The sequence below is a fragment of the Rattus norvegicus genome, chromosome 17 (assembly GCF_021556685.1).
Source record: "Rattus norvegicus strain SHRSP/BbbUtx chromosome 17, alternate assembly SHRSP_T2T, whole genome shotgun sequence".
NCBI lineage: Eukaryota > Metazoa > Chordata > Mammalia > Rodentia > Muridae > Rattus > Rattus norvegicus.
The window spans coordinates 82,856,832-82,870,806 of record NC_141550.1 but is presented as its reverse complement, the minus strand read 5'-3'; the positions used below and the strand labels follow the sequence as shown (position 1 = coordinate 82,870,806).

General features: G+C 42.5%; 1 protein-coding gene across 6 annotated transcripts in view; it reads right to left on the bottom strand.

Annotated features, from left to right (window-relative positions):
• Pter (phosphotriesterase related) overlaps positions 1-10,823 on the bottom strand; it is a 61,292-nt gene extending 50,469 nt beyond the window's left edge. For 2 of the 6 annotated variants that reach the window (XM_087591433.1, XM_087591435.1), the window contains exon 1: positions 10,639-10,823. Coding sequence is in view for 2 of the 6 variants with exons in the window: in XM_087591432.1 (XP_087447558.1) it covers positions 10,668-10,773 (106 nt within the window). In the remaining 4 variants the exon portion in view is untranslated. 6 annotated transcript variants of the gene reach the window in all.
• Between the last annotated feature and the right edge of the window lie 3,152 nt (positions 10,824-13,975).

Genomic DNA, 13,975 nt, shown 5'->3' with positions numbered 1-13,975 from the left:
GCCTTTATGACACTTGGTTATCAGTTTTCATCATTTGCTCTACTACTAGGTATGACCGCAGATTTAAAAAGAAATCAATAATTTTGGGGACTAATGAGATGGCTCAGGGAGTCAAGGTCCTTGCCACGAAGCCTGAGGACATGAGTTCAAGTCCCAGGATCCGTATGGTAGGGCAGGAGCTGTTCTCTGATGTCCACTGTAAGCCATGCTGTGCTCACACACAGACAGACACACACAGATTAAATAAGTGCCATTTTTCAAATCAAGAATTAAGGATGTTTAAAACTATGTAGAGTTGATGTAATAACAGGAATCACATTTATTAAGTGTATCTCGCCATTTAGAAAAATATTAATTTTGTCCTCTCATTCAAGAATCCTGAAAGCAATGGGGATAAGTCTTGATTTATTAGGTGAATTCCCCCATCCAATAAGTTATAGTATATAACACATATTAAACGATAGCTGTAAAATACCTTGAATGTTACCAAAAGCTGCTTTCAACTTAGTTAGCGATTCAATCCCTGTGACAAAACACCATGGCCAAAGCAACTGGGGAAGGAAAGGGTTTATTTGGCTTACACTTCTACATCGCTGTTCACTAACAAAGGAAGTCAGGACAGGAACTTAAACAGGGCATGAACCTAGAGACAGGAGCTGATGCAGAGGCTATGGAGGGATGCTGCTTACTGGCTTGCTCCTCATGGCTTTCTCAATCTGCTTTCTTATAGAACCCAGGACCACCAGCCCAAGGATGGCACCACTGACAATGGGCTGGGCCCTCCCCCACTGATCACTAATTAAGAAAACATCTTACAGGCTTATCTATAGTTCTATCTTATGAAAACATTTTTTTTTTTCAATTGAGGCGCCCTCCTTTCCAGTGTCTCTGGCTTGTGTCAAGTTGAAATCAAACTAGCCAGTGCAACCAATCAATGTGGGAAACTGGATGCAGACTGGGGAAAGGATGGTTTTCCAAATACATCACAATTTTCCCAAGAGGAATAAAAGCTAGCGCTTTACCAACTGCATAAATATCACAAAGGACATTACCATGCCAACACCGTGTCTTCAGGCAAACCAGTCTGTGGACCACACCTTTCTCTTGAAGAAAATAAAGAAGTTGATCAAGGTGGTCCATAAAGTGTCTTCTAGAACTAAGTTCTAGGGTGGTGTCCGGAGAGCTGCTATACATGTAGCTTCCACAGATTTTCTGCAAGTTCAACATGTGAATGCTAAGAGAGGGGGAGTTGGGGTTTCAGCCTGATTTATCCTGATTTATGTAGAGTTCCAGGTCAGACAGGACTACAGAGTGAGCTGAGAGAGAGAGAGAGAGAGAGAGAGAGAGAGAGAGAGAGAGAGAGAGAGAGAGAGAGAGAGAAAGAGACAGAGAGTATATATGTATATATATGTATATATGTATATATGTATATATATGTATATATGTATATATATGTATATATATATATAGAAAGCAACTGTAAACCTTCTCTACAAGAAATATGAAGCCTACTAATGCATATCCCTAAGGTTCTTCTTTTACAGTATGAGGTTTCGAGTTACCATAAACCACCCATTACTACTAACAGATGAATGAAATCAAATGGTTTTATGACCCAGAAGTTCCAGACTGTTAGGTATCTGTTATCCTTTATGGTGCTCACAAGAATAAAACAGAGGCACAGTACACATAATGACTGCTCCATTAGCCATCAAATAAGACATTCAAGTCAACACTATTGTTTCCTAAGCAACTGGGAAAGTCATCCATGATCTACCTAGGTACATGTGTATGTACATATAATTTAACGGCAAAGTCTAATCATTGTAGTAGAAATGTAGAAGCTATTCTGAAGGTTTGGTGTCAATCAAACAACCAAAGAAATGTTTTATTAAGTGGACAGTGATGCAATAATCCATTTGGGTTTTGCTAATGTTTAATGAATGTCCAAAAAAATGTTTGCTATATTTCTCATTGATGGTTTGAGTTGATACTAGGTGAGACATGGGCATTTAAAAATGGTTTAATCGAGTATTTATTTCATTCAATTCTAGGAGAATATATAATAAACACAATCGTGCTGCAATTTCATATGTATTAAGATAAAGCTTGGCTGACAACATATAGGAATAGTAAATTCTCTTGAAGATGATAGGACAATGAACCCAGTTTCATTGGAATGGGTAAAACTTGCATTGTTTGTGAAGACACAGATTGTCAACATGCCAGCAACATCTTATAAAGTTCATTTGCAAGCCTGTTACAGAAGTAACTACCAACATTGCCCCTAACTCATCAGAAATATAATCTTGACTTCTATCTGGGCAGAGAAAGCTATTATCCAATTTCAACTCTCAGACCTGTTTATTGATCTCATAATTGTGGACATTATTTTAAATGATGTTTGTTTAAAGACATAAATATGATATATGGTGTAACAAATATGGATTAAGGCATTATTGTCAGACACAATAGAGTTACTTATTAAGCTTTGTAATATTTATAGACTAAAACTCCAAAATTTTGTCCATCATTCTCTGTGCAGAAACTACATACAAGAATTCTCCATAGTGTCTGTGGGTGGGGGTCTGACACAATGGCAGCCATACTCCTGGGCTTGATCTCCAGCACCAAAAACAAAATCAAAGAGAAAAAAGTCAAACAAATATAAAAATGCCATGAACCTATTGCAGTGAAAGTAATAAATAATATACGCTTATTTTGAATAGGGTACTACAAACAAAATGCAATAAATTGGAAACATTCTTACACACACACACACACACACACACACACACACACACACACCCTACAATGCCATTATGTTGTATTGTATTTTCAATACCATATTGCAAAATTCCATGTATTTGTCAACCATACTATAGAAAAGACGTGTGTTGTAGATCATGAAGATCCTCATTGTAACAAAATTAAGGATGTTCTTATGTATGGCACAAGTCTAATGGCTAAAAGAAATTTAATAGAGCAAGAGAAATCTATGGACTTTTCGACACAAACATTTTACAACTAGAACTGTTACTTTGAACTACTCTCTGGTAGTGTGTACAAGTTACATTCTTCATTGTTGTGGCCTGACCATGAAAAAGAGGAAGAAACTTTTCTGGCTCTCGGTTTGAGGGTGCAGCCCGTCAGAGTGGAGAAGGCAGGTCAGGAGAAGCGCAAGGCAGCTGGTACAGAGCTGGTCACATCCGGTGACAAACAGGAAGCAGAGAGAGACGAATGCTGGCATTCAGCTCACTTTCTCCTTTGCCTCTTTTTAATCAGTCTGTGAGCCCAGGCCGGAAGATGGTGCTGCCCACATTTAGGGTGAGTCTTCCCCACTTAAACCTCTTTGGAAATTCCCTCAGAGAAAAACATGCATGTGTACCTGCTAGGTGACCTCAGATTCAATCGAGGTGAAAATGAAGACTGACAATTACCGAACTAAAGCCACTGTTCTTCCGTAAGAATGATTTAACACATGCATGCAAACTTCATCTCATTCAGGTTCCTAAGCATCACACCCTGTATCACCGAGGCTACATATCTCATCCTTTTCTTTTCCCTTCCTTTGTAGAATAAGTAGAAATACTTATTCACTTAGGTCCAACCTGGCCTAGAGTTTACTTTGCGCCCAACAGCACATTTGATTTAGAGAAAATTCTTGGATAAAAATAAATGCTTGCAAATTGCTAAGGAACTATTTGAATGGTTGCTAAGGTATAAAAGTTGACTATATATATTTTGGCTGTCTGATAGATTCTGCCTAATTCACTGAATGATGTTGCTTCATTTTTAATCTAACTATTTCAATGTTAAGGCACAGGCACAAAGTTTCTTTTTAAATAACATTCAAGAGAAGTTCTTGAATGAAGTACACTCCCGGGACTTACATTCAGTGCTTAGCAGCTTACATTTGATAAGGAAAATTACTCTAAAAGTGGTCATTTCACGAAACCATTACCATAGTACACTGGAATTATCCTGTCGCCCAGTATCCCATTTGAATTTCTGACCTGCAGGGCCTCAGAACAAGACCGCTTGTTGAAAGGGTCCAACAGAGGAACTTTGCTCATCTAGGTTGTCAAGGTAGCACTAACCCAGAAGGGGAAGGGGGGGATGAGATAGGGGGTTTATGGACGGGAAACCAGGAAGGGGGATAACATTTAAAATGTAAATTAAAAAAATCCAATAAAAAAGAAAACAAAACAAAACAAACAAACAAAAAATAATCCATAAATTACCTCAGATATTTTTGTAGCACAGATGAGCATAGGATATTTTGGAATCAATTTCCCATGTTCACTACTTCCCCCAACTGCTGTGAGGTGTGCTGCCGTTTCCTTTCTTGGAGGTGTCTCTGATCGTTCTCTAAGTATTTCCCTAATGTGGCAAAATAATCCTAAATTGGAAATGCTGACTTGCAATGGCCTCCATGGCTGAGATAGTGATGTAGCCACATTTTACACTCCTGTCTTATTTCTTTGCCCTGGCAAAATATTCCAACCAACTTAATTGGGTAAAGTTATACATCAAAGTTGATAATGTATGTGTTTTTTTGATTGTTATCATGAAAAGGGGAATTCCCTATAAGTCATTATTTGTACAATAGGACAAATATCTATTTCTTACACTTATACATAAATGTAACACAAATACTATAATAAATTTAACAAAAGTAAAAAAAAGTGTTACGGGGTTACTGAAGTGTGGTGCTCTACAACTGATGGCTTCTAGAAGGGGCATTGGAAGGAAAGGACTCAGTTCTGTTCAAGGGACAGGCCACTGAGAGTTTGACCGTGCTGTATTTGGGCATATGGATAAGACAAACTGGACTTGTTGGTTTGTTTGTTTTTCAACTAAAAATTTTTTAAAATTAAAAAAAAATAGGTAGCACTAATCCAACAGGACTGGGTGTTTTCATAAGATCTCAGAACACAGACATGCAGAGAGGGGACACAGGAAGAAGATGGTCGTCTGCCAGCTGAAGAGAGTGTTCTCAGGAGAGGACAACCCAGCTGACACTTGGATCTTGAGCTTCCATGGTCTTGACTGTGAGAAAATCCATTTCTGTTTTTTTAGGCCACCCAGTTTGTAGTGTTTTGTTATGGTAGAAAGAACAAACAAATGTAGCCCAATAGTGGGGGCCATCTAATCCAAACTACAGAAAAGTCCTTTAGCTACTCCTGGAGGTCCAGGCTTCTATAAATGGAGTGATGACGCTATAGGAAAGACAGTCTGGACTGTGTTATTCAACGTAACACAATGTGACAGATTTTGAGGGCATCAGGTGGGAGTTGAAGGCATGGCCTTAGACAAAATAAACCCAGAAGCTGATTAACAAGTTAAACAGCTATCACACAGTATAAGGATTGGTGGTATGATGGGAATTGGCCAGACCTGGGGTGAGGATTGTAGGCACTTAGACAACAAGCCTGACAGCATTTAATTGTCCAGATGTGTGAGCTAGGAAGTGAAAAGACTTAGGATGTTTTAAAGATCAATGCATTCATAGTTTGCATACAGAGTTGAGAGTAAGCAACATCAGGATAGAAATCTTAGTTGATTCTCAACAATACTGAAGATTTTTGTGGAGGCATGGCTTTTAATTACACAAAAGAGCATTAAATTAACAACAATATTTACCGATATTCTGTTCAAAATGCTTTTCAAACACCAAATAATTACCCAATTAAAGCCACTGTAGCTGCTACTACTGCAGACTTAGTGAAAAGACTAACAATTATTATTTTAACAGTTTCTGTGAAGTAAGACAGTGTTTACTGTGTCTAACTAAGCACACCTCACAGCATCTTAATGAGGAGGGAGCAGAAGAAACAAAAGGCTGATTATATACATGAACTCAGTAAAATAAACAGATTTGCCTAAGAACCAAGAGCTATGGCCTGTAGGACAAGAATTTAAAATGCAAAGCAGAGATCAAAGTTGGCAGAAGGCTCTTTATGAATATTGTCAATACTGAGTATCACGGACTGACAATAGAGAATCTTCGGTCATGCCCTGAACAACATAATTCATTACACCAACGCTCAGGGCGCTCACGTCCAAGCAATTTATCATCGTCATATCACTTCTTTGAGAACAAGAAGGGGGAGTGTTGATTTTTGACCCCTAGGGAGGCTGGATTTATAGCTGGCGCCCCTCAGAACGCAGCCAGGCTCTGCCCAAAGATAACTGTTCCTGCTTCACTTCCATTTAAGTCCCAGTCCAAGAGAACACAATGCCTACAGGAGTCAGGGAGCAAAGCCCAGATCTGATGCTCTCATATCCAAGAAAAGAAAGGCAGAAGACCATTACTTTAAATGCCGTATTTTAAGTGCCGTTTAAACTGCATGGCAACAATAATATTAGTCAATGGTACGTACACATGATTCATTTCAAATGTTCTTTGGTGATGAATCAGTTTTGGAAATGCATCCAGTGATAACTATATTTGGGGAGAACTTTCTCTTCGTAATGCATCCGTGATCATTCCGCCATACTGGAAAACTTAACAGCATGCTAAGCATTGTGTGTGTGTGTGTGTGTGTGTGTGTTCAAATAAAAATGGAAGCCCTGATTTCCACCCTTTCTAGATATTGAGTCTGTATATATTTTTACTTCAACCAGGACGTTCTTGCAGAATATAATTAAGCACCTACATGCTATTCTTTCCACCTTTGTTTATAATCATGAAGGAGACTAGGGCACTGTGGGATCCATCATCCTACCAACACCGAAATGAACAACTGTCATGAGAAAAGCCTTGTATAGCACCTTCCAGAAGATTCTCTAGGTATCTGGTGAATTGGATACAGAAATCCCTAGATGCACAGGGCCCAGACCTCTTGCAGTCTGAAAGGCAGGACTAGCTAGGGGAGGGTGCAGCATCCTCCAATCCCAGAGGCCACAGACAACAAAAGTGTATTTGTAAACCACTTCACATATCTGACACTGTGTGACAGTACATGTTGTCAACCTGACACAGATCTAGAATTGCTTAGAAATCAAGGCTCCAGGCACCACATCGGTGAGGAATTATGTTGATGTGACCAACTGTCGCACATGCCTGGGTGGGATTATTTTGATGACCCTCCTTAGAAGTGCTATCATTTCTTTGGCTGACTGAGCAGCAGCATTCATGGGAGTTCTGCACCCTGACTGTAGATGCAATAAGACTTGGGATCCTTCTGACATGATTTCCTCACTGTGATAGAAAGCATCCTAAACTCTGAGCCAAGAGAAGCCTGTCTTTCCTTCGGTTGCTTTTCCCAGGGTGCTTCAGCAATAAAATTAAGTAATTCTCAGAGAGTGACTCGGGGCCTCAGTGGATCCCTTTCATCTTGATCCTGCTCTGTGAGTGTGTTTCCAGAGGAGAGACATCTGACTGTGACTACAACATACCCAGTTACCACACCTTTCTATTGCCACGCCCTCTCTGATTCCATGAACTGCACCCTCAAACTACAAGCCAAAGAGAAAAAAAAAGAAAAAAAAGAAAAGCCTCCTCCTTGCAATTGCTGCTTGCCAGGAACTTGGTCAAAGAGACAGGAAGAAACGAAATCTACACATTACGGGCTTACTTTGAACGCCCACGTCTCTTCTATCTTTTGCCCTATTGGTCCAGCTTCTTAATTATTATTAGCGTGGACATCTTCTCTGTTTTTCAAGGTAGCAAACTGAGACTAATCTTTGATTCCCTACCCCCTCTTCTTTCACAACCACACACAATAGCAAGTTCGAGGGAATCCAGATCTAAAGTACTCAACAGTTAAACTCATTCTGTTAATCCGTAAGGGCCTAATTTACATATAGCTCAACGTCTGGCCAGGAGGAAACAGCAGTATAGGCAACCCGAAAACTAAACAAAACAAACAAAAGATGCAGTCCCTTGGCTAGCTATGGTCACACATACCTCAAATCCTAGCTCATAAAAAACACAAGAAGGAGACTTAAGCTTGAGGCCAGCCTGGGCTACATAGTAAAGTACCAAGCATCAGGGGCTACATAGAGAAACCCCCGTCTCTCTCAAGCACACCTCAGTACTCAAAACAAGGCGTTCTTAGAAGAGGGAATAAATGACAAGGTTATGAATACAGTGCGCTAGGTGGGAGCAAGCAGTATGAGGGAAGGGGGCGAGCATGAAGACCATGAAGTCGGATGAGGGCACAGTAGGGTTAAAGGAAACGTGGCGAAGCTGTAGTGATCACGTGATGCTCCGCCCCCTCCACCACCATCACCTGATGCTCCGCCCCCTCCACCACCATCACCTGATGCTCCGCCTCCTCCACCTCGACTTCACCAGAGCCGCCCTCAGCTTGTGTTTGGGCTTCACCATACCCATCTTCATGTCCTTCTGCTGGGCCATGACGAACACTGAAAGCCATGGTTCTTTCCAAATGGCACAAATCCCTACCTAACCTACTCCCACCCAGATCTCCAACTTCATCTTGAGCCAGATGCTGAAACCTTCCAGAAGTTCCTAGGATTTGTCAAGTTTTTTTTTTTTTGTTTGTTTGTTTGTTTGTTTTTTTAATGCCTCTTCTGCCCTTGAGGCCTCGAGGTCCCAGTAAAAGGGATATCTCTAAGTCCTTATCTTTCTACCTCAGACTCTAAATTAGTGAGAAGATTCCCTCGTGAAGCACACACTCTGTGCTGTCACCCATCCTAGCCCCCCTGCGCACAGGCTGTCTCTGTCCATTAATTCAATCTGATGTTACTATGTATATTTGTTTGGTGGCTCCTTCGCTCCTAAACAGAATACAAACTCAAGGCTCTGCTGCCTTTATTCGCTCTGCTCTCGTTATAAACCCTGTGAGAATCCAGGCACAGAGTACGTATTTATCGGTGGAGTAAAGTAACCCTTCCTGGCCACCTTGAAATTTCAACAGCAGATGTGACCAAAATACCACTAACTAAAAGCAGTGTCTCATTTTCATAAGTCCATAGAGTGTTAGGCTGAGTAAAGCCTTAAGGGTCAATGGCGTCTATGTGCCTAGGAAAGGTAAGCAACTTGTTCAGCGCTCTGGGACTACAGAGCTGGAACCAGAGCGAGCCATCGCGGGTCCGAGTTCTTCCAGCCAGCAGCCACTTCCTTCCTCTTTGAAACAAGATTATTTTATCTTCTGGTCATTGGGGGTTGGGCACAGGAATGTGTGCATGGTAGGCAGGCACTGCACCCAAGTCTCTTTTTAAATTTTCTGTTTTGATACAGGGTCTTACTCTGCAGCCCAAGATGCTTCGGGACTTGAAATTCTCCCTCCTTAGCCTCGTGAGCAGCTGGTATAGGTGAAGCAAGCCAGATTCTTACGCTGCATTCCAGGTCAGGATGTTGGAGGTAGGACAGGCCGATAGATTCAAGGTGGAGATAGTCTAAGAGGACAGGCTTTAGAGTCAGGAAAAACCCCTCGTCCTACCTCCTCCCAGCAGTATGGCTGGAGCATTCTGTACCTGATGCTGCTTGTCTATATACTGGAAGCTCTCTGGCAAGGCTGTGTAACAGATTGGAGTGTAGAGTTTAGGTACCGCCCTGCCCCGGGCAGTTAATTGACACTAAATTTCGAAAAATAAGTACTTGGCTATCCCTAGGATTCAGAAACCAGGAACAGAAATAAAATCTGTTTGCTCCTTTATTCCAAAACTACATATAATGTTTTCCTAAAGTAACATCCAGCCTCCATAAATAAAAACATAATTTCATAAAGACCCACTTGCCGGTTCTGGTGTTCAAATTATCTTTTTGAAAATTGTTATCTGACTGATTGACAGTCAGAAATAATCTCATCTGTCTCTTTTCTGTGTGCGCTATGATCTATCTATCTCTCAATCTTTCCCTCTCTTCCCTGCTTCTCTCCTCTCTTCTTCTCTTCTTTCCTTCCCTTTTTCTTTTTTTGAATGGAGTTGGTTATTTATAGAATGGCACCAGGCCCCAAGGATACTGTTGGACATTCCTCGTGTCTATGTAAACTAAAAAGGAATGGCCCAAGCGGGTGTCTAGTCCTCAGGACTACTCTTATTCTCCGTGGCAAGGAAAGCAGAATCCTTGAGGACAGTAAGTAAACACTTGCTGGCTGTTCCACTTCGGAGGAGGTTTGAAGGTGTCCGCCCTGGCAGGTATCCCTATATCTAAAACATCTTTATAGCTACCCAGTATCAGGGCTGTACAAACTTTGCTCATATATCTAGGGAGTCCATTTAAATGTTAGAATACAGCTACAAGAAGGTAAACGCTCCAGGACACGGAGGATTCTGATGGTAAAGTTTGTTAAAGAAACCCGAGCAGGGAAAAAATACTTCCACTTTCCATTTACCCCCATGTAGGGAGAGCACAGCCGCTCTAACAAGTCTCTAGAGCTTAACAGTCAAGCAGAGCCGAGTAAGTAAAGCATGGGTACCCGCTCAGGGCCTCGAGCTTTCAAGTCAGACCTTTGGAGACCTGAATCGGGGGCGATCAGCGCCCTCTGAGCCCAGACCAGTTCCCCAAGGCGGGAGCTCCTGAAACCAGGCCCCACAGTCTTTGCAACTCAAGGACCTTCGGAGAAAGGTGGCGGGGCCACCGTGCAGCTTCCCCTTTTCCAGGGTGGGGCTCCACGTGGCTGCTTGAGTGACAAGCCCTGAGTTCCAGGCCAAGGTCCCCACCTTTCCTACCGGGTCCACAGCTACTTAACCAGCTCCGGGGCTTCCTTCCTCCCGCGCTGTGCGCCGCCTTCTCCCCAGGGAACTTGAGCAAGGTCGGGGAGAGCAAGATTGTCTCTCTTCTACCCCCACCCCCATCCCCGCCTCACCCTACCGCCATCCCCTCCCTTCCCCGCCCCTTCCACTTTGCCTTTTCCAAAAGCCTTTCCCCGCCCACTGACCCTTAAGTGTCGCCCCACTCAAGCTCAAAGCCACTCCCAGCGAGCGCACGCCAGCTCTGAGACCACGCCCAGTAGGTTTCTGCTCTGCCAAGCAGGCTTTTAGGTCCTGGCTGAGCTCCCACCAGGTGGAGGCCCTACTCCTGAGCAAGCTTGAAGTTTGTGATGAAATTCCTCTCAGAGGCTGGGTTAAGAGCTCACCCAGTCTACACCCTAATTATCCCATTTCTCTTTGGCTCAGCTGATGTGAAATCCCCAGGGAAAAAGGAAGCTACTGGATTTTCCCCAGGTCTCAATTCTCCATGAACCAGCCTGGAAATATCGACTCCTTGAGTAATTTTTTCGGTGTCCTCCATCACAGGCACTGCCGATTTGACGTCATGCTGCGATTTGGATCCCTGTGATTAAACACAGAGTTCTCTTTCTTGTTGGTGTTTTGGTTTGGTTTGGTCTTTTGTTTTCCTGGGCCTGCTTGCTGCATTTAAATCTAGAGTGCTATGCCAGAGCCTGACAAATACAGATGCGGATGATCACAGCCAACCATTGGACTGAGCACGAGGGCCCCAACGCGAGGAGTTAGGGAAAGGACTGAAGGAGCTGAAGGGGTTTGCAACCCCATAGGAAGAACAACAACATCAACCAACCAGACCCCCTAGAGTTCCCAGGGACTAAACCACCAACCAAAGAATACACATGGAGGGACCCATGGCTCCAGCTACATATATAGCAGAGGATGGTCTTATCTGGCATCAGTGGGAGGAGAGGCCCTTGGTCCTGTGAAAGCTCAATACCCCAGTGTAGGGGAATGCCAGGGCGGTGAGGTGGGAGTGGGTGGGGTGGGAGAGCACTCTTATAGAGGAAGGGGAAGGGGATGGGGTAGGAGGTTTGTGGAGGGGAAACCTGGAGAGGGTAACGTTCGAAATGTAAATAAATAAAATGTACCGTCCCGTCCCCCCCCACCCAAACCAAACCAAAACAACAACAAAAACCCCTAGAGTGCTGTACTAGAGTACCGTAGCAACCAACCATAGTACTTGGTGTCGCTGAACCAGGCTTAGTAAATATGCACTAGTCTGCAACTCATGGTCCTAGGAGCCGCTGTCACAATAGGAAGTAATACCTTTCTGCACTGAACTCCCAGTTCATTTTAATCTGAAATCAGAGGGAAAGAGGAAGAACTGAGAACAGTCACTTCTTTTTTTTTTTTTTTTTTTTTTTTGGTTCTTTTTTTCGGAGCTGGGGACCGAACCCAGGGCCTTGCGCTTCCTAGGTAAGCGCTCTACCACTGAGCTAAGTCCCCAGCCCTGAGAACAGTCACTTCTAAAGACAGGTTTGGTGCTAAGAATTGACACCTGATCAAGGCAGCTGTGTTAGGCTTTGAAACCAACGTGTTTTCTGCTTAATTTTTAAAAGCAGGTTTTTTATTTGTTTAAAAGTTGTTGCATTTTATTTATTTATTTGTGTGTGTAGGTGAAAACGGTTTTCCTCAGATTTCCCTTCACTTTGTGGGTCCTGGGATGGAATTCAGGTCACCTGACTGAATGGGCAAGTCACCCTTATTGGCTAAGCCATTCTGCAGGTCCCTGTGCATAATTTTTGGACAACCTATATATGACCTTTTACTTTGAATACAGACAAGGAAACAGATGTAGAGAATGCTCTTCAAGTTCGAGGCCAGGACTAAAATCCAGTTTAGTTTCTATCAACCGTGATAGCATATCTTCTTAGGCAGCTCTGCTTGGAGGGCAGAAAATAAACAACTTTTATTCAAGTCAGAAGGCAAGAAGGAAGAAAAGTTATACAGTTCCCTTTTCCTTCCTTCCTTGATTATGTTCCTTTTAAAGCAGTGCTGTAGTATGAGAAGCCCTTGAGAAAGGGGTTAGTATAGGGCAGGTATTGAGAAAAATGTAGCTAGGCAAATCCTAGAATAAACGTAGGGTCTCAAACTAAGAGAGGCAGAATAAATGTGGAAGTTAGGAAGTGCAGAATGCCCTCCCATGAGTTAGTGTCGCCTATGAGTACTGGGAGACGTGAATATTGCTCCTATGAGTGGGGCTCACGCTGAGACTGTATAATGAATAGAAGGGTAGACGGAGGCTTCTGGAGCGATTTCAGTGCTGGCTACCACTGTTCGTTGCTTGCACAGTAACCACAAAGCCGTATAAATGTGTACCTGACAATGGATGTTAAAGAGAGGCCTAAGAGTCCATTTTTTTAAAAAAAATAATGTTCTGTATTTTAGCAGTCCACACTGCGAGGGATGAAATTATGCACAAGGTTCATGTTAAAAACTGACCAGTTTTTCCTTTATGGAAATTATGAAGTTCTCCGCTGCCCACACTAAACCATTCAGATTTCCCACAAAGACTCTTCCTTCTGTGGCTTTTACACCTAAAAGACTGTGTTAAAGGAAAATGACCGTAGGCTTTCTTTACTGTTAAGGGGAACAGCTATCACAAAATTGCAAATTAATATGTAAATTATTTATTTATATAAAAACACCCCTACCCTGCCCCCAGCAAAGTGAGACCGTGGAACACTCTAGCATGTTATATCCGGCTGTGTATCGTCTTGATGCGTATTGTAAGGCATCTGTATGCTGCTGCTAGCTAAATAACAAATACAGTCAAAGTCTAAAGATAAATAAAATACTGGCTGAGAGTTGGCTGGTCTATTGCTTTTGTAGAGGACCCCAGTTCAGCTTCCAGCACCCGGGTTGGGCAGCTCACAACTTCATGCAAGTCGAGTTCCAGAGGCTCCAACATCATTTCCTGGCTTTCTAAGGCTCCTGTACTGACATGCACAGGCCCATACATAGACACATACATGTCAGTAACAAGATATTTATTACGAATTCATGTATAAGAATTATATTTCCATTATCCCCTCTGTCTTGTTCTCACTACTTCTCCCATGTACTCCCCATTTCTTCTCAGATCCGTGGCTTCCGAGTCTTTCATGAGTACTGTCATACAGACACACATGTTTTAAGTACAGCCTGCTTAGTCTAATTAGTCTCACTCATGTTATATGTGTGGAGGGGTGACCACTTGGGTCGCATCAATTGTTTGGGAGTTCTTTCCTGGAAAAGACCGGTTCTTCCTCCTTAACACCCATTCATT